The sequence below is a fragment of the Ailuropoda melanoleuca genome, chromosome 10 (assembly GCF_002007445.2).
Source record: "Ailuropoda melanoleuca isolate Jingjing chromosome 10, ASM200744v2, whole genome shotgun sequence".
In the NCBI taxonomy this organism is placed as follows: Eukaryota; Metazoa; Chordata; class Mammalia; order Carnivora; family Ursidae; genus Ailuropoda; species Ailuropoda melanoleuca.
The window spans coordinates 81984816-82012382 of NC_048227.1; the positions used below are offsets into that span (position 1 = coordinate 81984816).

Below are 27567 nucleotides of genomic sequence, written 5' to 3' on the forward strand. Positions count from 1 at the left end.
ACACCACCAACTGTTGGAACTTGACTTCTGAAAAGCCACTATCTAGGTTGTGTGTGTACCTCCTTGGCCACTCTTTTTTGGTCTCCTTTGCTAGATCATCCTCAATTTCCCATTATCTACATATTGGAAGATCCCAGAGTTTAGACCTTGAGTCTATTCTCATTCATCAAATGGTTTCATGCCCTCCCGTAGCTTCCAGTAGCATTTCATCTGCCCTTAGTTCCCCAGAATTATATCCAAACTGCCCATATGACATTTCTATTTGGATGCCTTATGGATATTGCAAAGGTAACACACTGTCTGGTATCACTTTAATTCATGACAACTAAACTCATAAGCCCTTAGTGCTCTTGGCCATCATGTTAACCTTCTATGATAACTCCTGCTTTTTGCTCTTCTGGATGACTGTTTCACATCTTCTCTCTTCAAACCTTCACCACTTCTTCTATCCTGTCTTTTAGCCTATACTCCTAATGTCTATTTTACTGAGAAATTGGAAATCACAGGGAACTTACACAATCTTGCACTACCATTACAATCCACCTAGTAATACCTCTACCATTTACTCTGCCTTCCCTTCTGGTTCTGTGGATGAATCATCCATGGTGCTTTCCAAAGCCGACCATTTCATACTTGTGTTCCATCACTGCTGTAACAGATTAACACAAATTGTGTTAGTTCATAGATCTGTAGGTGGCTTGGTTAGGTACTCTGCTTAGAGTCTCAAAAGGCTGAAAACAAGGTGTCAGCAGGGCAGTGTTTCCTTCTTGAAGTTCTAGGGAAGAATTTATTTTAGGTTGTTCATTCAGGTTGTTGGTAGAATCCAATTCCTTGCAGCTGTGGAACTAAGGTGATTGTCCCCTTGCTGCTGTCAGCTGGGGACAGCCCTTAGGTCTCTTTGGTCCTTGTACATGGGTCCTACCTCTGAAAACCAGTAGCAGTGTTTGAATATTTCTGATACTTGGAACTTCTCTAATTTCTTCTGCTGCATCTCTCTTCTGCTTCCAGCCCAAGAAAGTTCTCTGCTTTTAAGGGCTCATGTGATTAGATTGAGCAACCAGATAATTTAAGACAATCCCCTTCTTTTAAGATCCATCACCTCTATTATATCTGCAAAGTCCCTTTTGTCATGTAATGACATATATGCATGGATTACAGATATTCAGCATCTTTGGAGGGCAATTCTGCCTACCACACACTCCATGAGTTCCAACTATTTACCCCTTCTCTCTGCTGCATCACTAGTAATTCTTCTCAACTGTACCTTTCCTATCGCCACGTACAAAATGCTGATACTTCTCCCGTGTTAAAAAGACCTCCTTGATTCCACTCTCCCTTCCAGTTACTAACCCATTTCTCTGCTCTCTGTGGGGAAAAACACCTTGAAAGAATTGACTATCTGCCCCCACTTTTTCTCTTTACATTCTCTCTTGACATTTCACCCTTTCTACTGTACTGAACCTGATTTTGTCAAGGGCACAAATGATTACACATTCTAAATTCAAGGGTCAATTTTCAGTCTTCATCTAATTTTCATTTTACAAAGCTGATCGTTGAAAATTTCATTTGTCTTCCAAGGTATCACCCTTCTGGGGTTTTTTCTTACCTCTTGGAGGGTCCTTCCAGTCTCCTCCTCTGGTTCTTTCTCATATTCCTGACTACTTACTCTTGGACTACCTAGGGCTTTTCCACCTGTACTCATTCCCTTGGTAATTTCATCCAGTCTCATGGCTTTAAAATATCTTGAATATACAATGACTTCCAAATTTATATCTATAGCCCAGAACTGTCCCCTGAACTCCAGGCCTATATATTTAACCGTCTACTCCACATCTCCTACTCAACGTATCCTATATAATCATTTACTTAATTGTTATGATCCGTCTCCTCTCAGAAAAATCTAAGTTCCATGAGGGCAAGGGCTTTTGTGTTTGTTCGTGTTCACTGCTTCATCTCCAGCACTTAAAACAGTGCCTGCACAGAGTACATAATCAATAAACATTCGTTGCCATTGAATGAAGGCCCAGGACCACTTATTTCAGCTCAAAACAGGTTCTTCTTCCAGTTACCCCCCATCAGTAAGTGGCAACTCTATTCTTGTTTGCTCAAGAGAGGATCCTAGAAATTATTCTTGATCCCTCTCTTTCTCTCACACCCTGCATCTTGGAATCCTGCTAATTCTCTATGCGCACACACACACACACACACACATACACACACAGGTACACCCTTCCAGAATCTGGCCCCCTCCACATTCCCCAACTTCACTCAAGTTTAAACCATTATTGTAATGGCTTCATTATTGGTCTCCCTACTTCTACCCTTGTTCCTCTAGAGTCTATTTTCCACACAAAAGAGAGAGGAAATCCCTTTAGAATTTATGTTGATCATAGGCATTCCTTAGTTCAAAACACTTTGATAGGTTTGCCATCTTAGAATAAAGTCTAAATACTTTAAGTGGCCTGTAAAATACTTCCTGATCTTGGCACAGACATATCTCCCCAAACCCATTTCTTCCTTTTGCTCATTCTCTTCCAGCCACTCTATTTCCCTTGTTCTTTGAATATGCCAAGTATTCACCCGTCTTAGGACATTACGCAGCTTCCTTTGCCTGGAATGCAGAGACACAGATGACCTGCTTCTTCATTTCATTCAGGCCTCTGCTCCAAGTTGCTTTATCGTAGTGCTTCCATGATTGTTATACCTAAACAGCAAATGCACACACACACCCACACTACTTTTGCCCTTATTTCAAAGCCTTATTTCAAGCCTTTTATTTCAAAGGCTTATTACCAACGGATATTATATATTTACTTATTTTTATTGCCAGTCTTCACCCTTCCCCCAGATGTAAAGTACATGAAGGCAGATACTATCTGTTTTGTTCATTGCTGTATCTTCAATATCAAAGATGAACTCTAACAACTACAGGCTTGTTTAACCCTACCACATAGGCTCATAGAGGGATATAAATACCTCCTTTCTCAAAGAATCAGTATTAATATTTGAAAAAAGACTCTGGCCTTTCGTGAGTGATGTGCCTACCCCTAAAACATTTTCTGTGTCTAGAGCAATGGAGAAATCTAATTGGCCAGCCTGGGTCACGGGCCCCTCATAATTCTGTTGTGGGGTGGGAGTTCAGGGGTGGGGTGGGGGGAAGGCTCTGCAATCCATAGATAGAGAAAGGAAAGTTTCCAAAAGAAAAAAAAAGAGGTAGCAGAATGGGGTAGGGGGAGAAGGGGGAGAATATGGGGGCAGAAACAACAGATGGCCACCAGAGACTTTGCAGAGTAGGAAGAGAAATACAGGGATAAGTTGGGGCCCCTGGTAGAGGAAGTATCCCTAAATAACTGTACCTTCACACACTTTGGGAGAGGACATACTGAAACCCCAGGCATGCCTCTATGGCATCAGCGGCGCCCTGCTTCTTGAATGACTCCCTGTGGGGAGTTGCAGGAAGGATCTCCCTAGCATGAATAATCCTGACGCTTCACCACAGAAACTGGAGGAAAGATAGAAAATCAGGGATCCGCAGCATAAACATGATTTCTGTTTTTCACTACACATAATATTGCTCACCAGCTCATTTGCAGAACTCTGCATCTATGACTTTAAAGATTAACTAACAACTCATTTTTAGGTAAGGTTGACAATGAGTTAGTTTTGAAATAAGCAACAGCTGTGAAGTGGGCATATGTACACAGATTCACATTTGAAAAAAAATATATATAAATCTTGCCGCTATTATTTAGCTCAAGGCTTTTTGTCTATTTTTCGTTTTGTTTTTGATACATGCAACCACGAGGTATTTCAAATTTTTAAAATTTATTCCTGAGTATAGAAAATGTTTCTTGGGTTCTCCTGAGAGTAGGGTGCCGGGGCTAACCACAGGCAGGCACACACACATTCTTCCCATAGTACAGTACTTTAAAATTAATAGCACATGCAGAGGAAAAACTAAACCCTTTGACGTCACTCTTGAAATGAGGAAACATAAACAGAAAAGGCTCCACTCCAGTAAGCTGCCAGAGTTGAAGCCGATTGGTCTCTGCTTTTCCTTGCCTGTGGCAACTGACAGCACCTCCCAGCCTAGCAGGCCGGCTGCCTGCCTGCTCCCTCAGCCAGTCGGTGGGTCTGGGCACTGCAGCAGGCTCGGCTCTGTCCCAGCGCTTGCCTGGGAGAAAAGTCGTGTACTCACCCAGAGAGAATCTTTCTACCTTCTTTCTCTCTCGATTTCTCTGGGTGCTTTTGTGTTTCTTTCTTTTTTTTTTTTTCCTTGTGTTTACTTAATTGTATTCCTAATCCTGGATGAAGTTGCTGGATTCTGCAGCACAAGTCTTCATGAACAAGCAGCACCGCTCAGAGATTTCACGGCATTCAAAGGTCACAGAACTGCCACTATGGTTAAATGTCTTGTTTAATGGTTGAGGTAGGTACAACAAATTTAAGCGGCAAGCTCATTTTTCTTGAGAGAACAGAATCACAGAGAGATGGCAGGAGTTTTATTTAAAATGAACCTGTACATATATATTTTTTTCGTCTGTGATTGTTACTACAGCAACCAGCTTTTGAATTTCCTTCCTTTTTCTAGGCGAACTGACTAAACATTATCACTAACCCTGAATTAACTGTTTCATTCCAACCAGCCTAATGAGAGACTCCAGGATTTTCACTGCACTTTGAGCCCCCATGGAGGAGGGCTCCTTTTTTCCTTCTTTTTTAATGAATGCAATATTTCTTCTTAACATAAATCTTAGAGTTGGGTCATTTTTCTTTTTGGTGGAGGCAGAACAGGAAAATAATGGTACAGAGATTGGTGAGGGTTGCAGGACAGGGAAAAAGAAAATCAGTTGTTTTTTTTTTTTTTTTCTCGAGTTTGTCATGTTGGTTGATAGCAGACTTCAAGATCAAGAAATTAGTAGGAGGTGAGGAATAAGTTGGTAATAAGGCTGAAGATAGAAAAACCTATAGAAGGTATATCAGAAAAATGAATTCTTGAGGAAAATGCACTTTATCACCTTGTTGCATTTTTTAAAAAATATTCTGGACTTGGAAGTCTGCGCAGGAGCTCCAGGCACTGGGTTAGATGACCAATGGTTTAGATCTTATTATTTATAAAGGAAACTAAAACGTTCTTTATTAACACTGTGGATTTGCTAATTATCTTTTCCTACAATAGTTGAAAGCGGAGTGAGATGTTTAATTAGAGACCTCAGTGACTGAGCCGGGGATCTAATTAATCAACCACAGAATCTCGTCTTCATGTGCTTTCGCCAGAGTGACTGAGTAAACCTCTTTGCACCAGAAGGCAGGCATATACAGTAAACACACTAAATGCTGCAGGAAGCAGGGCTAATGTTGTTTCAATGACACATACGATTATGTGTTGAGGGGGACCCCTGCTAAAAATCATTTCTGTCAGAGTCCATTTTTGTAAAAGCAATTCCAATAACATATGGTAAACGTGGATTTCCTTATTACCCTTCTCAAAGTTATGCAATAACAAGTAAGACAGGATTATTTGAAACCATGACTCTGTTTCCAAAAATTCTTAACTCAATTTTTTTTTAAAGATTTCTAGTCTCCACCTCGAGAAACAGAAATTTTAAAAACTGGGTCATGTTAGAAATAGGAAGCAAGGTATCAAAGACATAGTGCATTTCAAAGGGTTAACAAAATTAACTGCCTTAGACTCAAATGTACTAAGTTAAGAACTGCAAAAATATTAGCTCCGAAATGCAGAGGATGTGCTGTGAATGGACAATCACTTTTCTGCAGTGCCTAGTGGGAAAACAAGGACTTTGTGTGTTGCAAATGCAGCCCCTCCATTTCCTCTGCTTTATCTTGTATTACCGCCTGGGAAACAAAGATGGGTGTCAGTAGTTGCGTCTTGATTGACATTTTTTCTAATAAAGTGAAGTTGCTTTTTGTCTCAAGTAGAAGCCAGAAGTTAACTAGTCGCAACTCTGAGGACTGTATCCTTTTAAAGGATTTTTTCTTCACACTACAAGCTGTCCAATTTCAGACTGTACTGACTCAGTTGAACAACAGGAGACAAAAATCAGTGGTGACTATATGTCAGCAAATTAGCTAGCAGAAACCCTTTTTTGAATCAAGTTACTTAGAAAAGGGTGGAAAAATCCAAGATGTGTCAGGAACAGACATCGACTTAGGGAAAATCATTATACCAGTACATCTTTTGGTGCTTTACACGGTGTTCAGCACAAAACTATTTATTGTCAGTTCTCAATAAATACCTAGTTAAAATGTTTGCTGAGCACTTACTACTTTTCATATATTGTAAATTATTTTAATAATTTTAAAGTATGGCATTTTTGACTGTCTTTGAAAAATGTTTTTGGTGTTAACCCAGCCTAAAATTTAATCTGGAAATGAACATATCAATAGTACAGAGGAGGGCATTCTAAACGTTGACTTGTGTTATTTTCAGCCAAAGGACATCCTACTCCAAACAGATGCGAAGGTAAAATAACCAAGTTTCCCCCAGGTGGGAATGTACCACCTTGAAAATGCATCTGCCTAGTAATTAATCTTCCAAAGTCTAATTTGTTGTTAGCTAGGCTCAAATCATGGGGGAAGCTGCTTGTCAACTCATAGGACATGGTGTTGGAAGGAATTTTTTAAGCGCTAGACTAATCTCAAGCCAGGTGAAGAGGGCTTCATTGTATTAAAGAGAATTATCAAAATTAAGAATTAGGATAGACTTTAGAACATCTAAATGTAAAAGCTGAGGCACCTGGGTAGCGCAGTTGTTAAGCGTCTGCCTTTGGCTCAGGGCGTGATCCCAGCATTTTGGGATCGAGCCCCACATCAGGCTCCTCTGCTGGAAGCCTGCTTCTCCCTCTCCCACCCCCCCTGCTTGTGTTCCCTCTCTCGCTGGCTGTCTCTGTCAAATAAATAAATAAAATCTTTTTAAAAAATAAAATAAAATAAAATAAATGTAAAAGCTAACAGGTAATCTAAGTGGTTCAACTCACACTGACTTTTGGGGGACAACTTATTGGGGGAAGTAGGTAAATTACCAGGGACCCTGGATGTACAGAATGTCTTATTCAAAAAATCCACCGTCCTATGGTGGACACACGTGTGCTACTTTGCACACATATCCTGAAAGTAGCCTACAGATAAGTAGGAATCTCTCGTCTAGGAGGTACATCTTGCTGAGAAAGAAGGGATTTGGCATTTGGACATGCAATGAGCCCTATCTAACAGTGCTTCCTCGTGGTGGCATCTGCATTTCTCTCAACCATGTGCCTTGGGGAGCACTCCCATCATTCACATGGGAGCAGACTTGTGATCAGTACCATTGGCTTCTAGGAGCATCCTGGGTGGCTTTGTGGACATGCTAACTTTGAGGCATGAGATGGTGCTTACTTGGTGTATTAGCAATGTTTAAAGTGATTGATATGGAAATTTGCAGGAGAGAAGGGGAAAAAGGATGTAGAAACCCAAACTGACTGAATATCTACTATGTACAAGCATTGTTAGTGATTTGAATACAGAGAGTGGAGCATGTCAAAGTTCTAGTGTATTACCAAGGTATTTATACTTTCTCAAGAATCATTTAGGTATCTAAATGATTTCATTTGTACTTAGAAAGTGCCTGAATGGAACACACTAAAAAAAAAAAAAAAAAAAAAAAAAGCCCAGCAGGCAGAGATAGGGGACCAGAGTGGGCATCTTCATTCAGGCTCTAACTGGATGGGTGACTCTGAGCCACTTGCTTACTCTTGACCTCAGTTTCATTATCTATAACGGAAACTGATTGTATTGTGTTTCTAACAGTCCTTTTTGGATGAAACTTTTTTATTGTATTCTTAATTTGGAATCTTTAAAATAATTCCATAAATATATAATTGTGAAAAATCAAAACTTTATTCAAAAAACATCGCTGTGTGTTTTCAACATGTCAAGTGAACAAATACAAAGATAGATAAGCAATGATTCCTGCCTTTGGGAAATTTATGTTCTAGTTGAACATATAAACGAATAGGAGAGTCTGTACAGAGAAATGGAGGAACAAAGGAGAGTGTGGAGGGAGGTGATGATGAAGAAAAGTGAAAGAGAAGAGGTGACTTTATGCAAATTAGAATTTTAGAAGAAAACTAAATTTTCTATGTATTTATTTCTATTATTGTGATCTTTAATATGATCATTTAAAGGCATTACCATTCTTCTGAAATAATATATGTAATGGTGGTCTAAAAAAAATACAATGTTAAAGACAGCCAAAGTTTTCCGCATTGGTTGAATTAAATTACTACGCAGGATGGAGATGGTGAATTAAATCAGTGAATTAAATCAATGCGGTGATGGTGTCTTCTTTATCATAATTTGAACTTGGAACCCCAAGGAGTATAGAAAACAGGAGTCCTTCAAGAACTTTAATAGCAGTCCCAGATGCCAGCATCCATTTGGTACAAGCAGGGAATGGTCACAAGCTGTGGTGGTCTTGAGTATTGATGCAATGTGGTGGTGTTCTGGGAAATGCCCTCGGTGTTGGGAGGTCTTACGTAGTAGCTCGGAACTTCCAGAGATGACCCATGTGAGTTAGGGCACATTTCTTAAACTTTGGAAGCCCCAGTTTCCTCATCTTTATTTATTTTTTGTTTATTTATTTATTTTTAAGATTCTTCATCTTTCAATGAGGCTGTTGGAATATTTCTAGAATGCCTTTTTCCTTCCCCAATCTGACAAGATTTGTACTGAGTTCTTAGCATTCATTTGTTTTTATTCTTCTATCTCTTTCATCCTTTATTTCTTCCACTTCCCTTTATACTCTGCTTTTGCTCTGTTTTCCAAATTTACATAATTTCACCTCCAAAATATTCTCATTTTCAAAGAAAAACAAAGGCCAAATAAGGCCTTGGGTTTGGAGAATTTCTCCTCAGGAAGACTATTGCTCCCCTGGGAAGGTGACATCGCCTTGTCCCATTTCTCTTGTGTGAGGCTGTAGTGTTCCTTCGTACAGTAAAGGGATGTGCTCTGTGTTCATTGCAGGGGGGACTTCAATGGTACATGACAAGTGTCTTTCACTTGAGTGCCAATCACGATCCTGGATTTTCTATATTATTTAGTTTAATATCTCCTTAACCGAATTCTGGTTTCCTAAGAGTAACTGAAAATGTGTTGATAATTCAATTGGAGCAATCCTCAGACAAAAAATATTTTTTTGGTGAATCGGTTGTCCATTTAGTACCTGCTCTGAGACCTTTACCGTGATGGTCCAGGGTCACTGTCACATCCTAGTGGTGGGATTTGATGCAATTCAGTTCCCCTAATCCAGACACACTGGTGAGATCCTGCTTGGGTCAGAACATTCCTCTTGGCATCTTCTCTGGGTGACAGTTTACAGTTAACAGCTCAAGCATGGAGAACAGGGAGCAGGGTTTGTAGTTTCAGATAAAACTAAAAATAACTCAACACTAAACACACAGGAACCTATTAAGCAATATACAAGTTTTAATCTACTACTGTATAAATACCCCAGTATTTTAAAAATCTAAATCCTTTCATGGCTGCTTTATACATTTATTGCATGTAGTATAGAAGTAGGAAAATAATAGCCTTAGCCAATATGCCAGTAAAGAAAGTTTATGTCATACATTTAGCTTCCCTCCCTCCTTCCTTCCCTTGTCTCCTCCCTTTCTTACATTTGTAAGGAGAAGATGGAAAAAATTAAGATTGGTAATGGGATGTTGATGGAGTTTCCTTTAGTAAAGTTTAGAGTAATGTTTGTTTTAGTTTTTCCTTTCTAGTGGTTGGTAAATTCACATAAGATTTTTTATTAAAATTCCTGTTCAGATTGTTTTCTTATTAAGACTTTTTGTGTTTTACATTGTCATAATTAACACATAAATAAGAAATACATAAAATATCCTTTCAACACGATGAAAATTATCATTACCTGCCCACTGCTTCAGTTATACAAAGTAAAGACTCTGTTCAAAAAAGGAGTTTATGCATGACTTAAATATACTGAAAGAATATTTAAGAGTTCAGCGTTCTAAGAATAGGTCTCCCTTCTCCTGGGATGGGAGGTCAGGTCTAGGGCCACTCTGGGGTACAGCTGTTTCCCTGGGTCTAGGTTAGACATAAGGAGGTTAACATATGCCTGACTTGGTCAGAATTTGGTATCAAAAGATGTCAAATGGTCAATGACTTACATATTGGTTTTAGTCTAAGAACATATCAAATTATATTTATTTTTATACTCTTTGTACTATAAAAAACATCAGAAGCTTCCTGAATCCAATTATAGGTGAGTTGTTGAGTATGTTACTTTAAATATATGCAATAGAAAACCATATAGTTATTTAAAAGAATGTGCTAGATCCTCATGCACAAATATGGAATGATTTTTAAGATGTATCAAGTAAAGAAAAAGGCTACATTAACATTTCCACAATTATATATACACATCATACACACTGACAGAAAATTTCTGGAAGTTCAAATAAAAATCTTAAACAATGGATGCCTCTGGGAGTACATGGAGTATGGAATGGGAGCAAGACTTACTTTTCATGCATATACTTTAGAATTGTTCAGCTTTTGTCCCCATAAGTTTATTACATGTACAGTGGGGGAAATGACAGATATTTATTTATTGTTGTGTGATATTTATTTTTTATTTTCTTTTTAAAGATTTTTTTACTTATTTACGTGAGAGACAGCCAGCGAGAGAGGGGACACAAGCAGTGGGAGTGGGAGAGGAAGAAGCAGGCTCCCAGTGGAGGAGCCCGATGTGGGACTCGATCCCGGAATGCCGGGATCACGCCCTGAGCCGATGGCAGACGCTTAACCACTGCGCTACCCAGGCGCCCCTGTTGTGTGATATTTAAAGCTGAGAAAAAATAGGAAGTAAAAGAAGAATTCTGTTTTGTTTTTAAATTGCTTCATTAGTTTCTTCCTTCAATCCTGTTGAGTTTTTCCCATGTGCCTGTGACATGGTGAGGGAGCACAGTTTGACCAGCCCGTAACCTGAAGTGAGGAGACAGACAGGCCATCACTCCTGCTTGAGTAACTTTGGCCTAATCATCACTCTAAGCACCAGTTTCCTCATGGACAAAACAAGGGGCTTAGGGAAGGTCAAAGTTCCTTCTAGCTTTCACACGTGTCTAAGAAATTTTTTTGGCCCATTGGGTGCCCAACTATTTGAGATTTTTCTCCATCAACTGAATATACATATTTTACTGTACATATTTTATTGGTTTGAACATTTTACTCAAATTTTCTGTTTTAGAATTCGTCAGTTTGGTTTAGTTTTTTTCAATTAATTAAATACACAAAATTTATATTCATCCAAACAGTGTTTAGGGAAATCACACATCATTGATAGACCTTTAAAATTAAATTCTACTATAACATCATTTGCTCACAAAACAGTAGAAAACACTATTTGTATTAAGATGTGTCATTTTTCTGCAATACAACCAACTAAAGCTTCAGTTTGAATATGATTTATATATTTTTTGGTTTTCCAGGAGGAAAAAAAAAAGACTTTCATTTCCCTTTCTCATTATGCTACTTGCCAGCTGTGTCCAGTCAGATGAAAGAACTCAGTCATTCACAAAAGTGTAGTAGAATTCTCATAAAAGGAGATGCTGCAGTAATACAAAGGTCTAAAGAATGCCTTGATTTAGAAAAGGTCATTAAATTTAAGAAAACAGTTGTTTTCCATGTAATAGAAATGTAGCATATTTCTATGTCTTTAAGACTAGTGTTCTTGCTTTTTCAACTAAAATGAAAACAGTTTCAATTTGGTTTTTAATTTGATTGGGAAAACATAAGTTATTAGTCATTTTAATTATTCAGTAATTTTTATTTTATATTTTTCTAGGCTTTACTGCTATGTTTGGAGAAAAGAGTAATCTTCAAGTAAAAATAAAATGAAAGGGTAAACATAAAACTAATAGGAATTTTTGTGATGATAGTTTTTGAACGACCAGAACCAACATTCTAAACTTTTCTCCATAAATCTATTTTCATTATTTAAAAAAATCATCAATCACTTAAAATAATTCACTGGCTTATAAATATAATAATTGAGAAATACTGTCCTCTTTTTTTTATTAATATATTGTCCCAAGTGCCTATGTGTGAGTGCATGAGAGAGAGATTGAAGGCAAAGACCTTCTCAAACTTGAAAACAAATGTATATAAGAGCTTTTTCTGTGGTTATTCATATCAAGAAGACAGTGATTTGGAGAATATACCCTACTGAAAAGGCCTTCTTTAATGCAATTCTTTAAAAACAAATAAATGCATTTATTAAATTAAGTGATAATAATTACAATTTTTAAAAAGTTCAGTTTGTATGTTATGTTGTGGAAGAGAAGGGAAAGCAGGAAGAAAAAAAAATGAGGTTCAGACTTTTTCAAGGGACACTAAACTTGTAGCCTAAAGCCCTGAGTTCAAGTTCCAGATGGTAGTCTTTCTGAGAGTAATACTTTCAGCAAGTTATTTAGAATTTTTGACTTTTGTGTTTCTGCAATGTAAATTTATTTTTTAAAGATTTGTTTGTTTATTAATTTATTTATTTGAGAGAAAGGGAGAGCATGAGCAAGAAGGAGAAGCAGACTCCCTGCTGAGCAGGGAGGGGCCGGGGAGCCTGCGGTGGGAGTCTGATGGGGGACTCCATCCCAGGACTTTGAGATCATGACCTGAGCTGAAGGCAGACACTTAACTGACTGAGCCACCGAGGTGCCCCTGAAATGTAAATTTGAAGTAAAGTAACTTTAGGTTCTAAAATTCTAGATTTACTTACTGTGCAGTTGCGTTGGCTTTTATATGTAATTAATCACTCCATTCATAGCACAAATATCAAGTCACTTTATTCTTGAAATATTCCTATTAGGAAAAGATCAGTTGTGCCCATTTTAAAGGCAAGGAAATTGAGGTTCACAGAAGTTACAGCTAATAGAGTTGGTATGCAACCCCAGCTTTTTTATGTCAATATTTTATTGTTTTTATATGTTTAAAATGCTTTAGTTAAAATTCATTTTTAATCATTCTAAGCATGAATTGAAATAATTTATTTATCCAAAACACAAAAATATCTATTTCAAATATTAAAGCAATCTATTTGATGTATTTATTTACAGGGTGTTCCAATAGATAAAGGAACAACACTATTTCATTTTAAATGAATTCACAGTGGATGAATCTGACACTTTAAACTTCAGAAGCCTGGCTGTGAGAGGCAGTATAGAGTAATGGTGAATGGTGCAGAATCTGGCGCCATTCATTGTGGTTCGTTTATTAGCAATATGATCCCGAGAAAGTTACTTAATCTCTTTGGGCCTCACTGGACTTACTGATAAAATAAAGGAGTTTATACTAGTTCCCCATAAGATTGTTGAGAAGATCAAATGAGGTTTACCTGTAAAATGCTTAGAACAGTGTGTGAAAGACAGTAAGCACCGTGTATGTATGAGTTGGTACTATTTTCTTACAAACTATAAAAATTATTTCATGAAGTTTTAACTATTTTGTGTATAGTGCTGTTGGGTGCTTTAAACATTTAAGAGAAATACAGTTTTTTTTAAATTTTTTTAACTTTCTATTTTAAATAATAGTGCATATACAGAAAAATACCCATTATAGAAATGTATGTAACAATTCACTTCTTATAAGCGAACGTGCGCAGCCATGACCCAGGCCAAGAACTTGGACATCATTACATAATTGCCACCTCGGGGATCCATCATACCTCCTGCATTCTTCCATTCACCATTACAGGCTGAGACTCATTCAGTTGTTGCATATGGCTGTATTTTGTTTATTTTCATTATTCTGTAGTGTTTAATTACCTGAATATGCAAGAATTTGTTGGCCCATTTTGCTGTAGAAAAACATTTGAGTTGTGTCCAGTTTTTTAATATTATAAAAAANTCTTACAAACTATAAAAATTATTTCATGAAGTTGTAACTATTTTGTGTATAGTGCTGTTGGGTGCTTTAAACATTTAAGAGAAATATAGTTTTTTTAAATTTTTTTAACTTTCTATATTAAATAATAGTGCATATACAGAAAAATACCCATTATAGAAATGTATGTAACAATTCACTTCTTATAAGTGAACCTGCGCAGCCATGACCCAGGCCAAGAACTTGGACATCATTACATAATTGCCACCTCGGGAATCCATCATACCTCCTGCATTCTTCCATTCACCATTACAGGCTGAGACTCATTCAGTTGTTGCATATGGCTGTATTTTGTTTATTTTCATTATTCTGTAGTGTTTAATTACCTGAATATGCAAGAATTTGTTGGCCCATTTTGCTGTAGAAAAACATTTGAGTTGTGTCCAGTTTTTTAATATTATAAAAAATACTGGCCTGAGTATTCTTGTACCCGTCTTCTGTGTACGTGTACCTGTATTTCTGTTGAACGTATACTTAGGAATAAGTTGCTGGCCAACAGAGAACATTAATGTTCAATCTTAGTAGAAAATTCAAAAATTGCTCAAAGTGGTTCAAATAATGTACATTCTCACCAACCATGTATATCACTTCCTCACTAACCTTACTTATTAGCATTTAGTAGGTGTGTAATGATAGCTTATCACGGTTTTAATTTGCATTTTCCTGATTATTAGTTAATTGGAGCAATTTTTCACTTGTGTATTGGTCAGGTAAACACCCTCTGTCAAATTTTTAAGGAAGTCATTTAGATATTAATTTATAAGAATTCTTTATATATTCTAATACCTTTGGTTGCTATATATGTTACAAATATTTTTTCCCATTGGTAAAATCTCCTGTTTTCTTCTTCAGGATTATTTTGGTCATTCTTGGTTCCATATACATTGTAGAATTAACTGAAGATTCCTCCTCCCTATGACACAAAACGCTGTAAGGATATTGATCAGTTGGGAAGATTGACATCTTTCCTGACTCCCCCAGTTTATAACATAGTATGTCCCTCTATTTCTTTAGGTCTCTATTAAATTATCTCAGTAATATTTTCTAGCTTGTTTTGTGGCCATTTTACAAATTCCTTGCTAGATATTTTGAAATTATTCTAAATGTTATCTCTTCAATTTCAATTTTAACTTTTTGTTACTAGTACATAGAAAAACCAATTTTTCTACATCAATTTATCAACAACCTTGCTAAACTCACTTATTAATTCTAATACTTTATTCTGTAGATTCCTTTCATTTTCTAGATAGGCAATCTTACTATCCCCAAAATTGACAGTTATAAATCTTCTTTTTCCATACTGAACTTTGATCTTATTGTACTGGCTAGAATTTTCAGTAAATTGTTGAAGAGGGTAACAGTGGGTAAATGTATTGTTTCAAATCTCTGAAGAAGAGCTTTCAATATTTTTTTTACACTAATATGATATTCTTTATAATATTTGGAAGTTCCTTTCTATTCCAGTTTGCTAGTTTTTATGAATGAATAGTTATCAAATGTTTTTCTGATACCTATCATATGATTTTTCTGTATCATTCCATTGTGGTGGTGATTGATTTTACATTGTCAAATCAAACTTGAAGTCCTAGAATAATTGGAATTTGGTTATGATATGTTGTGCTTTTTTTTTAAATCCCTCATTACTTTGTTTCTGGACTGCTGATAATTTTCAGGATTTTGAAACTGTGTTGATGAAAAAAATTAGCCTAAAATGATCCCTTTTGGTAACAATCTTATCAAGGCTCCACAGACCTCATTAAATTAGAAAAATTATTCTTTTAAAAATGTTTTGGGAGAATTTATATAAATTTATGTTATTTTTTCCTTAAATATTTGTTAAAAATTATAAATAAATCCATCTGGTCCTGGAATATTTTGTGGGCAAGTTTATAGTTATAGTTTAAATTCCTCTAATTTTTATGGGCTATTCAGATATTCTACTTTTGTTTTCAGTTTTGGTAAGTTGTGTATTTCTAGGTCTTATCCATTTTGTCTAAATTTTGTGACCAGCATGAAGTTGTTTGCAATACCCTGTTTTAATATTAATCTTACTTTTTATTCTTGCTATTAATTTATTATGCTATTCCTGTTTTTCTTTTTTTCTTTTCCCTATGGTTTTGTCAAGGTCAATTTTATTAGCTATTTCAAGTGAATAAGTTTTTTTTTAATCCTCTTCATTTATGTATATTTGTTGTCTATTTTTAATTCCAGTTCTTTATTATTTCCTTCTTTCTCCTTTCTTTAGGCTTATTTGCTGGGGTTTTTTTTTTTTTTTCTATTTTCTCAAATGGTTTTGTTGTTGGTAGTGGTGGTTTTTGTTTTGTTTGGGGGTTTTTTTAAGCTCATTTACTTTTCAGTCTTTCTTCTTTTTGAATATATTCATTTAAAACAATAGATTTTCCTCTAACAGTTTGTGCTGCATCCCAAAATTTAGTGTTTCCATTATGAGTTAGCTCAAAATAATTTCATTTGTAATTTCTTTTTGGACCCACAGGATAAAAGCATTTATTAATTTTCAAACATATTGGGATTTCCCAGTCATCTTTTTGTCATTGTTTCTTAGTGTAAATCTACTGTGATCATAGATCTTACTGTGTATGATTTAGGTCTTTGAAATTTATTGCAGCTTGTATGTGTGACCCAACACATGGTCAGCTTTTGTAAATATTTCACATGCGCTTGAAACGACTGTTTATTCTGTGGTTGTCAGGTACAGTGCTTTATGTATGCCAGAAAATTTGGTAATCATGTTATTCAGATCTTCCACATCTTTACTGATTTTTTTCTGCCTCTAATTACTGGAAGAGGTATGTTAACAACTCCAGATAATTGTGGATTTGTCTAATTTTCCTTTTAGTCCTGCCATCTTTTACTTCATATATTGTGTTAAAAATGTGAAATTGCCATTTTTATGGATCAAAATAGTTGAATGTCAGCATTTTTATATAAATTAAACTAACAAACTAATATTTTAATGGTGTGCTATTAGATCATACCTTCACAGTGGGGTGATAATTGGTTTTGGGGAAGCAAAATATCCTTACATATCACAATGGTTTAAGAGACTCACTACACAGATATACAGTGTATATGCTATTAAAGTTGCCTGAGGCAAGGTGAGTAGGGGAAAGAGAAGCTAAAAAGACTCCTTAAGGAGATGGGATGATAATAGAAAGAGGTTGAAAAATACTTCAGTTAGACAAATTATATCTGCCTGGTGAAATGAAACTTCTCACGTAATAAAACATCCCTTTTTTTTCTACATCAATGCTTTATGTGTGGCTTATTTTTCATTCTTTTAGTGTTTAATTTTCTGTATGTTTATGTTTTAAATTTGTCTCTTTACAGTGGATGTAAATATTTTTTTATCATTCAGTCTGATTATATTTGTCTTTTCAGAGGAGTATTTAGCCCTTTTATATTTAATGTAATAGTGATCTATTTGAGTTTAAGTGCTGACTCACTATCTACATTCCATTTGTTTTTCCTGTTTTATATTTCTTTTTATCTCTTTGTTAACCATCTTTTGGGTTGAGTATATTTGTCATTACATTGCTCCTTTCCCATTAGCTTGTTATTTTTACATTCTTTCACAATGTTTTACTGCTTGCTGATGAGGTTACAGAATGCATCTTTGACCAATCAAAGTATAATGCAAATTAGTACTTTTATCACTGTATGGGAAATTTGAGAACCTTAGAATGAATGCCTTAACTATTTTTATACCTCTCTTGAATTATATGCTGTTTTTAAGTATTTAATTTTATATAATTTAAGTTCCACATTAATTATCATTATGTTATTTATTCAGTCATATATACTCCTCATTACTTCCTGCATCTCTGAGGTTACATACAGGATTTCTTTCAGTCTAGTGATAATTTGGTTTGAGTTTTCTTTGTCTGAAATGACTTTATTTTGCCCTTTTTAAACTTGCATGTTTTCTTGGAACAAAATTCTAGATTGATAGTTTTCTTTCCCCACTTCAAGACATTATTATATTGCTTTATAACTTTCACTGTTTCTGTTGATGTCAAAAAACAGTATTTAAAAGCAATCTTTTCTTTTTACAAAAATTTTCTTGACGGTTTGTAATTCTTTATACCTTTGATTTCCAGTAGTATTACCATTATTGCTCAGTTGTGGTTCTCTTTGCATTTATTCCTATGAGGATCTATATGATTTCTTAAGTGTGCATCTTGATATCTTTCAACAATTTTGGAAAACTACCATTATTTTCTTTTTTAATATTGCTTCTGCCCCATTCTTTCACACTATTCTTAATGGGACTCCAGTTTCATATATGCTTATCTTTGAATACTTCTACCCCCATTGTTTACTTTTGTTCTCTTGGTTGTCCATTTCGGATATTTTCTTCTGACCAGTATTTTGTTTTTGTAATTCTTTCTTCAGCTGTATCCGATTTCTCGATTAATCCATTAAATGAGTTGACAACTTCTCTTATGACATTTTTCAGTTCTAGAATTTCTAGCATTCTTTTTTGTAGTTTCTAGATCTCTTTCAAAATTCTTAATCTTGTCTTTCATATCCTTGAATATATTATACATACTATTTTAAAGTCTATGTAGCTGCTTTACTTATATATTTTGAGTGTCTATGTCTATTATCTGCTAGCGCTCCTGGTTGGATCAAATTGTCTTGCCTTTCATATGCCTGGTTCTTTTGGTGGAGTACTGGACATTGTATACAAAAAATATGGGGATAACTCAAGGCCTGGTGTGATGTTATCTTTCTCCAGATAGGATTTACATTTGCTTCTGTCATATCACCAGTGTCAGTAATAAACTTGATTGTCTTAATCTCATTTTATGTTGAATGAATGTATATGATGTGCTTGAAAGAACGGCACAAAGTAAGTACTGTGCAACTATCTTTCTTTCTTTCTCTCTCTCTCTTTTTTTTTTTTACCCTTTATTGTGTTCTTTAATGGCTTTGAAAAGAAGGAAAAGGAAGATAGTATTAAGGATAATTTACATGGCATTAGATCCACCAGAAGTGAATTCTCATTTTTTTTAAATTTTGTCTTTTTGCTTATATTTGAAATAAATGTAAAAATGAGAAGTTGTAGTCATCAATGTCATGAACTAAATAGATAAAAAATTAGTATGTGTTCACCTGCCATATTTCACTACGGCCTTTATAACCATTATGCAAAAGTTAAAAAAAACAGGAATTATAATCTCAACAGTGGAATCGCCTTATTATATAATTATTATTTGCCAGTAGCACTTTGACAAACATTATTATTTTGGAGATTATTAATACCCTAATGAGGTCTTGGGTCAAAGAACTATTTGTAATACACAGATTTTCATCTGCACTCACATTTTCAATTAAAGATACCTACAGAAAGGTATTATTTAATTCTTGATTTGTGGTTTTGGTGCTTGGAATCTAATGTTTTAGATAGTAGCTGATATAAATTAGCTACAATGAGCTATTAGCAACTTTTTTTATTGTCCTAATCAATGCTCAATAATGTTCAAATATATTACTAAGTATATATTAAGACATTATAAATTAAAAAAATATTAATAAGAGGTAAGTTTTATGAAATGTTATTATTTTCAATTGATAATATCATACCTCACAGTTAATAAAAAATAAAGGAAATTGACTTAATATTTAAGCCAAATGACTAAGTTTCATGTGTTACTCCATGAATTTTTAAACTGAGAAGACATTTTTAGCTTTAGCACATTATAGAGGAATAACAAAGAGTTATAAAATATTTAGTAACTAAATAGCAGTTATGCAGTGTTTAATTGCCACTGCCTCAAATTCTTCTGAAAATGTACATGAGTTGTTTGTTCCCTTTTTAATACAACAAATATTTAATGTTTCTTCCTCAAAGAAATGCAAAAAGAAATCCATACATGAATATTTAAGCTAATTTAATGTGCAAATTTAAAATTTACAAATATTTACAAACCTGGTAAATTTGACCTGCATTTAGGTTATTCAGGCACTCTTGAGTAAGCAAGATGATTTCAGTTATTTTCTAACTGTGAAATGGGTCTAAACTCATGTCATTTATCTTCAAAGAAGTTTGATACCATAGATTTTTTTTTTTTTTTTTTTTTTAGAGTTTGAGGCTGGGAGAATTTTTTCCATATGGCTAAGATGAGTTTCAAGTTCTACATAGCTGAGGATTCTTTGTCCTGAGTTCTTCCCATAGAACAGGGGCAGATATAGACTTCTTTTGATTGTGAAACTCTCTCGATTTTTGCACATATGACAAACATTAACCAGTCCAAATTCTCAGTATATCATATTCATAAGCACTATTATCTCGAGGAAAATTTTACTTTCTGATTAAACCTCTCAAGTGTCCTCAGAAAATCTCCAATATATAGGTGTAATTGTCCCCTTTTGAGGAGCAAACACAGGCTTTCATTGATTAAAAAATTAGTCTAATATTCAACAACAGAGGCAGGTTCATTCACTCAACCACCAGGTACTTGGGGACCTAATGTGGTATAGGGATTGGGGATATGAATGTAGAAAATACAAAGTCCCTTACCCATGGAGCTTGCATGCCAGTGAGGAAGGCTGGCAGTCAACACATAAACAAGCAGATAAGACAGATCATTTCAGACATGGCTAAATGTCATGAAGAAAATAAAGCAGAATAGTGAGACAGCTAGCTGCTGGCCACAGAGATGTGGATGTGTGTTGGGAGGTCAGTGGAGTTTTCTCTGCATCTGAAATGATGAGAAAGATGCAGTCATGGAAAGACCTGGAAGAAGAGCCATCCAGGCAAAGGGAAGAGCAAGACCAAAGCCCTGAGAAGGGAGCAAGTTTCACATTGTAAAGACAGAAAGAGCCAGTGCTGCTGGAACAAAATGAGAAGGAAGGAAGGACAGAGATGAGGCAGCCTAAGTAAGCAGGGCCCAGACTGCGTGGACCTTCACGAGCATGGTTTGAATCTTACTCTCTCACTGTGAGCGAAGACACTGAAACCAAGTAGACAGGGAAGGGACACCAACTGATTTATGCTTCTGTGTGGAGCATGGATTGTTCAGCCCAGGGTATAGTATCCATCATGGGCAGCTGCTGGCTACCATAGGCCAGATGGTTGGTGAGGGTGGCTTGGATAGCAGCAGAGACAGTGGAGTAGTGATCGGTGTGCAGATGTTGAGTATCTGACAGTAGAACAGATGGGACTGGATGGTGGATCGAATGTGAAGGAGAGACAGCAATGCATAGTGCTTATGATCCCAGGTTCTAGAGCTGCACTCCCTGGGCTCATATTCTGGCTCAGTCTCCCCCGGATTTGTAACCTTGGACAAGTAACCTCAGACAAGTAACCTGTTCTCCAATTTGTAAAACTGGAGAAGGATACTAATTATGCCTGCGTTATAGGACTGATAGATTGTGCGTGTATGTGTGTGCATGCACATACACTTAGGAGTGGATTCAGTAGTATGTACTTTGTATATTGTGTATAAATAAAATTAATTTGAGAATGACTGATGCATTCTACATTTTTAGCTCACATCAATGCAAGTACCATTGACAAGATGGGGAAGATGGAGGGAGGATGAGGTTGGAGAAGGGGGATGCAGAGAGAAGTTAGGAATTCTGTTTAGGACACATTCAGTTTGAGATGCAGTGTTCAGGAAAGAGATCAGAACTGAAGTTAGATTTGTCAGTGCATATGCTATTTAAAGCCTTGGGACCAGATGACATCACCTAGAAAGACAACGTAAATAGGAAGAGGGTGGAGGACTAAACCGTCCACTGGCATCCAGGGGTCAGGAGAGGAGGAGGAGCCAGGAAATGATTCAAATGCATAAACATCTGGTTTTTACATGGTGCTGCCTATATGACTGGAGTCTTGCCAGAGCTCATGCTTCAGAAGACTCCATAGACATGAAAGCCCCTTTATACATTTGTAGTGGTGAGGGGCCGAGGCTTCCGGCTTGGACCCTGATGACAGGAATTTTCCATACATACTTGAGGAGCAGCACAAAGAAACTGTGGTATAAATATGCTGTTCCATGTGTACTCGTAGATTTTTTTTTAGCACAATAAAACTTAAATGTGGCCCCTAATGAGAGCTCAGTTGCTTTGCACGAGCTCAGATTTCTTCACACGAAAGTATGGGCGTCTCCAATTGACAAAGATTTTTGTTTTGATACAAAAGTCTAGAACTGGAAAAGAATCCTCTCTTACACGCTATATTATTTATGACAGTTTGATTTCCAGTCAGCCCACCAAAGCCTATGTAACCCACAAAGAAATGAAATCCAAGTGCAAAGAATGTGTAGACCCTAAGCCCATGGGACAGGGTTTATGGAAACAGTCATAAGATACTAGGAACACATTTTCTTCTCTTGTTGAGCCTAGCAAAGCAAGGACGGGAGGATTTCCTTTTGGGCAGGGATGGCGGGCATCAGAGAAAGGTGTTCGTGGAGCCATGGCCATTAACATACAAGCTAACCCGTGATTGTGGAAAACATAGGTATATTAATTGAGGAAAAGAATTCTCGGGAAAGATAGGAAACTTGAAATCTCTAGTCTTGGCTTTTGACATTCACCTCTGTAATGATATGAAGGAAGTCACAAGCTGTTCTGTAGCTCAGTTTCCATTCATTTTATATTGGTTATAATAATCCCTAACAGGGTTGTTGTAAGTATAGATTGATTATATAGATATATACACTTATGTGTGTGTGTGTGCAATATGTTGAGATATATATGCAAAATATGTATTCACGGTAGCAGTGTGAATGGTGAAAGATCTACGTAACTAATTAACTACTGTTCATCATTATTGCTCTGTGATTTTTATTTTAATAAATGATTCTTAGGAAAATATGAATGGCTGGATTTTAATCATGTTGGAGCAATAATAACAAAAATGAAATTTGAAAGAAAACTAATTCAAACAATTTAGAATAACTTCTATTCATAATAACATTATGATTAGGTCACCTCATTAGCTCCTCCAATTTTTCCTAACATATGCCTCAGTGAATTGTCAAAAATGATCTAATTCCAGCTTTCTTAAGAGCCTGAGTGCTTGCAAAGAAGAGTTCAGTTGCCTTAGCAAAATTTACCTTAAATAAATGTAATCAGTAGCATCCTTATAATTTACCTCTAGCAGGAAAGCTAGAATTTCATTACAAATTGTTATTTACTATTTTAGTGCTGCTCCGTGTGCTAAACCAGGAAGAATGCCTCTTTAGGATTTCATAATTTTATCAATTACTTCCCAATAGCATGTCACTAATGAGTGAACATGCTATGTTTCTCATTTTTTCACGTCTGACTCTTTCACTTACATTGTGTTTTTGAAAACCTTTGAACACCAGCAGATTACCAATATCTTGGGGTTGGTGAAGATTTTCTCAGCTTATGTTTTATTCTACTATTTTTGTGCCTTGGTATGTTGTCTAATGCTTTGGCATCTTGATTATTGATTTCCATCAATATTCTGTAATTACTCTTGTATTAATGAATTAATTTTGCAAGTATGAAAAAAATTTCACTCTGGTAACTATCCATGTATGCAATCACTCCCTAAAATGAAGCTATCTGATTATTATACTTACATGGAAGATGGAGGCCAGAGCTGAAAGAAAACCTGATCTAGTGATCTATCCGTAAGTGTCAATTGTTTAACTTGCTTCGTTCTTCTCTATCACAAGCTTATAAAACACATCTGAATTCCTAAACCATCCGTAAACACCAAATGACACAGTACTCGAAAATATCTAAAAATGGGAGCAAAGACATCTTCCCCATACGTATTGTCAGGTGTCCCTTTGTCTCCAGGTTTTTAAAATAGACATTTGAGTCCGAGAATATTCTCCATAATGTTCTCACTGAAAGAATACAGTGTCCTGTGAGTGTATTTATTATGGAGGTTTTTGTTTTATTTTGTTTGGGGTTTTTTTTTTTTTGCCTAAATTATTTTCAAAGGATTCTTTAATGATCTTTCATATAGATCTTTAATGTAGAATGATATAGTTCTGGGAATTTCATTACTTCTGGAAAAGAATAGGCGCTTTAAAACAATAATTGAATTTACTGAATATATGAACTAGCTGTATATTATTTATTTCGATGAGCATTATTTTTATCTTTGTTGTAATTATAAAAACAATATAAACATGTTGTAAGTAATTGGAAAACGTAAAATATAAATATTGATAATCATTGTTAATACTTTGACTTCTATTCATAGACATCGACTTTTTATTTAAAAAGTTTGCTTTGTTTTGGGAGAGAGAGAGAGAGAGCGTGCACGCGCATGTGATGGGAGAGGTGGGGGAAGTGGGGTGGAGGGGAGGGAGAGAATCTTTGGCAAGCTCCATGCCCAGCACAGAGCCCACTGAGGGGCTCCATCTCATGACCCTGAGATCATGACCTGAGCGGAAACCAAGAGTGGCAGGCTTAACCAGCTGAGCAGCGCAGGCGCCCCAAAGTTTACATTTTTAATTGCAAATATTTCCAATGTACAGAAAACTATAGAAAATGTTATGACAGACATCTGTGTACTCACTACCTTGATAGCTATAAAATCATTCATTCATCAGGTAGTCATTGAAAATTGCTAAACTAGACACTGCTTAAAGTGCCTGCAGATTCAGCAAGGAGCAAAACAGATACTGGGAGAGGACACAGACCTTAAGTTAAATGCGTATGTAAAAGATAATAGTGATAATACTATAGGAGGGGAAAAAAGCAGGAAAGATGGTTAGGGAATGTTGGGGGGTAGGGCATGAAATTTTAAACAGAGTAGTTGGGAGGCATCACTCAGCAGGTGATGTTGTAGAAAAGACCCGGGGAGCTGAGAGAGTGAACCATGCAGATACCTGGAGAAACAATGTCTCAGGGCACACAGCAACTGCAAATGCCCAGGGGTGGGAGTGTGCCTGATGTTTGGAGCCTCTCTATTTTCTTTTTTATCTGCCTCATTAATTTCTCTCCTTAATTCAGTGTTTTTTCTTCTTCTACTGACTTTTGGTTTACTCTATTGCTCGGTTTTAATCTTTCTTTCTAATTTTAACATTTCATATTGTAAGTTTCCCTCCCAGTACCTTTTTACCTGAATATCATAATCTTTGAAATGTGATATATTTTTTGTGGCTCATTTCTAAATAGATTGTAAATTCTGTGATTTTTTTTCTATTCAATAATTATTTAGAAGTGGTTATTTTAAATTTCTAACTGTGCGAGGTGGTATGGAGATTGCTCTCTTTTGTTATTGATTTCTAAATTTGAGGCATTGTATTCAGGGACTGCTGCTTATGTAAAATGATTCTTAAATCTTTTTGAGAATTGCTTTGTAGTTTAAGTCACTAGTTTTTGTAAAAAAAAAAAAGTTCATGTGAGAAAGAAAGGAAGATATTTTATGTAATTGTTGAAACAGTGTTTACATATAGTCCCCAAATCAAGCTTAACTGTGTTGTCAAAGGTATCTATTCTCTTACTAGCTTTTTGACAGTTGGATCAATGAATGCAATACGTATTTTAAAATCTCCTGCTTTAATTATGGATTTGTGAATTTCTCCTTGTAATAATGTCAATTTTTGCTTTGTACACCTCAAGGTTTGCCTGGTAAGAGAATGCAAATTAAGAATGATTATCTTCCTGGTAATTGCTGCTTTTATTTCAATTATGTAGTCTAGTCCATCTACTATTAAAATATTAACAATCTTTTAATAACATTTTAATATAAAACCTGCTATTCCGGTTCTCTTCTGCTTGTTATTTTCCTGACATATCTTTTTTTTCATCCCCTTGCTTTCAATATTTCTGTGAGTATATATTCTCAGTGTGTCTTTTTAGATAACAGAGCTGGGATTTAATTTTTTATTATATCAAAGACTCTCTGTCTTTTAACTGTCAAGCTAAACCCATACATAAAATAATTTTTACTTATTCAATTTTAACTTTGCTCTTCTATTCATCACGCTCTTTATGTTATTTCTTATTTACCTTTTTCTGTTTTCTATTGGATGGATTTGAGCTTTTAAATTCATTTTCCTTCTATTGGTCTGGAGATTAGACATTTCATTTTTTTTAATAATAATTTTGTATTATGTTATGTTAGTCACCATACAGTACATCCTTAGTTTTTGATGTAATGTTCCATGATTCCTTATTTGCATATAACACCCAGTGCACCATGCAATATGTGCCCTCCTTACTACCCATCACCGGCCTATCCCAGTCCCCCACCCCCCTCCCCTCTGAAGCCCTCAGTTTGTTTCCCAGAGTCCATAGTCTCTCATGGTTCATTCCCCCTTCTGTTTACCCCCCCTTCATTCTCCCCTTCCTTCTCCTACCAATCTTCCTGCTATTTCTTATGTTCCATAAATTAGTGAAACCACTGGATAATTGTGTTTCTCTGCTTGACTTATTTCACTTAGCATAATCTCCTCCAGTCCCGTCCATGTTGCTGCAAATGTTGGGTAATCGTTCTTTCTGATGGTTGAGTAATATTCCACTGCATATATGGACCACATCTTCTTAATCCAGTCATCTGTTAAAGGGCATCTCGGCTCCTTCCACAATTTAGCTATTGTGGACAATGCTGCTATGAACATTGGGGTGCATATGGCCCTTCTCTTCACTACGTCTGTATCTTTGGGGTAAATACCCAGTAGTGCAATTGCTGGATCATAGGGTAGCTCTATTTTTAACTTTTTAAGGGACCTCCACACTGTTATCCAAAGTGGCTGTACCAACTTGCATTCCCACCAACATTGTAAGAGGGATCCCCTTTCTCCACATCCTCTCCAACATTTGTTGTTTCTTGCCTTGTCCATTTTTGCCATGCTAACAGGCGTAAGGTGGTATCTCAAGGTGGTTTTGATTTGAATTTCCCTTATGGCTAATGATTTTGAACATTTTTTCATGTGTCTGTTAGCCATTTGTATGTCTTCATTGGAAAAGTGTCTGTTCATATCTTCTGCCCATTTTATGATTTGTTTATTTGTTTCTCGTGTATTGAGTTTGTGAAGTTCTTTGTAGATCTTGGCTACCAGTCTTTTATCTGTAGTGTCCTTTGCAAATATCTTCTCCCATTCCATGGGCTGCCTCTTCGTTTTTTTGACTGTTTCCTTGACCCTGCAGAAGCTTTTTATCTTGAAGAAGTCCCACAAGTTCATTTTTTCTTTTGTTTCTCTTGCCTTTGGAGATGTGTCATGAAAAAGTTGCCGTGGCCGATGTCAAAGAGGTTGTAGCCTGTGTTCTCCTCTATGATTTTGATGGATTCCTGTCTCACATTGAGGTCTTGCATCCATTTGGAGTTTATCTATGTGTATGGTGTGAGAGAGTGGTCAAGTTTCATTCTTTTGCATGTAGCTGTCCAATTTTCCCAGCACCATTTATTGAAGAGACTGTCTTTTCTCCACTGGATGTTTTTTCCTGCTTTATCAAAGATTAGTTGCCCAAAAAGCCGAGGGTCCGTTTCTGGGTTCTCTATTCTGTTCCATTGGTCTATGTGTCTGTTTTTGTGCCAATACCATGCTGTCTTTGTGATCACAGCTTTGTAGTATAGCTTGAAATCTGGCAACATGATGCCCCCAGCTTCTTTTTTCCTTTTCAACAATTCCTTGGAGATTTGGGGCCTTT

General features: G+C 36.0%; 1 protein-coding gene across 2 annotated transcripts in view; it reads left to right on the forward strand.

Annotated features, from left to right (window-relative positions):
- Nucleotides 1-4013: 4013 nt before the first annotated feature.
- Nucleotides 4014-27567, forward strand: part of PDE7B (phosphodiesterase 7B) — a 316973-nt gene continuing 293419 nt past the window's right edge. The window contains exon 1 of one of the 2 annotated variants that reach the window (XM_011219527.3): nt 4014-4429. In XM_011219527.3, coding sequence (XP_011217829.1) covers nt 4409-4429 — 21 coding nt within the window. In that variant the 5' untranslated portion in view covers nt 4014-4408. The remainder of the gene's footprint in view (nt 4430-27567) is intronic. The other variant, XM_034669179.1, reaches the window with a different exon arrangement.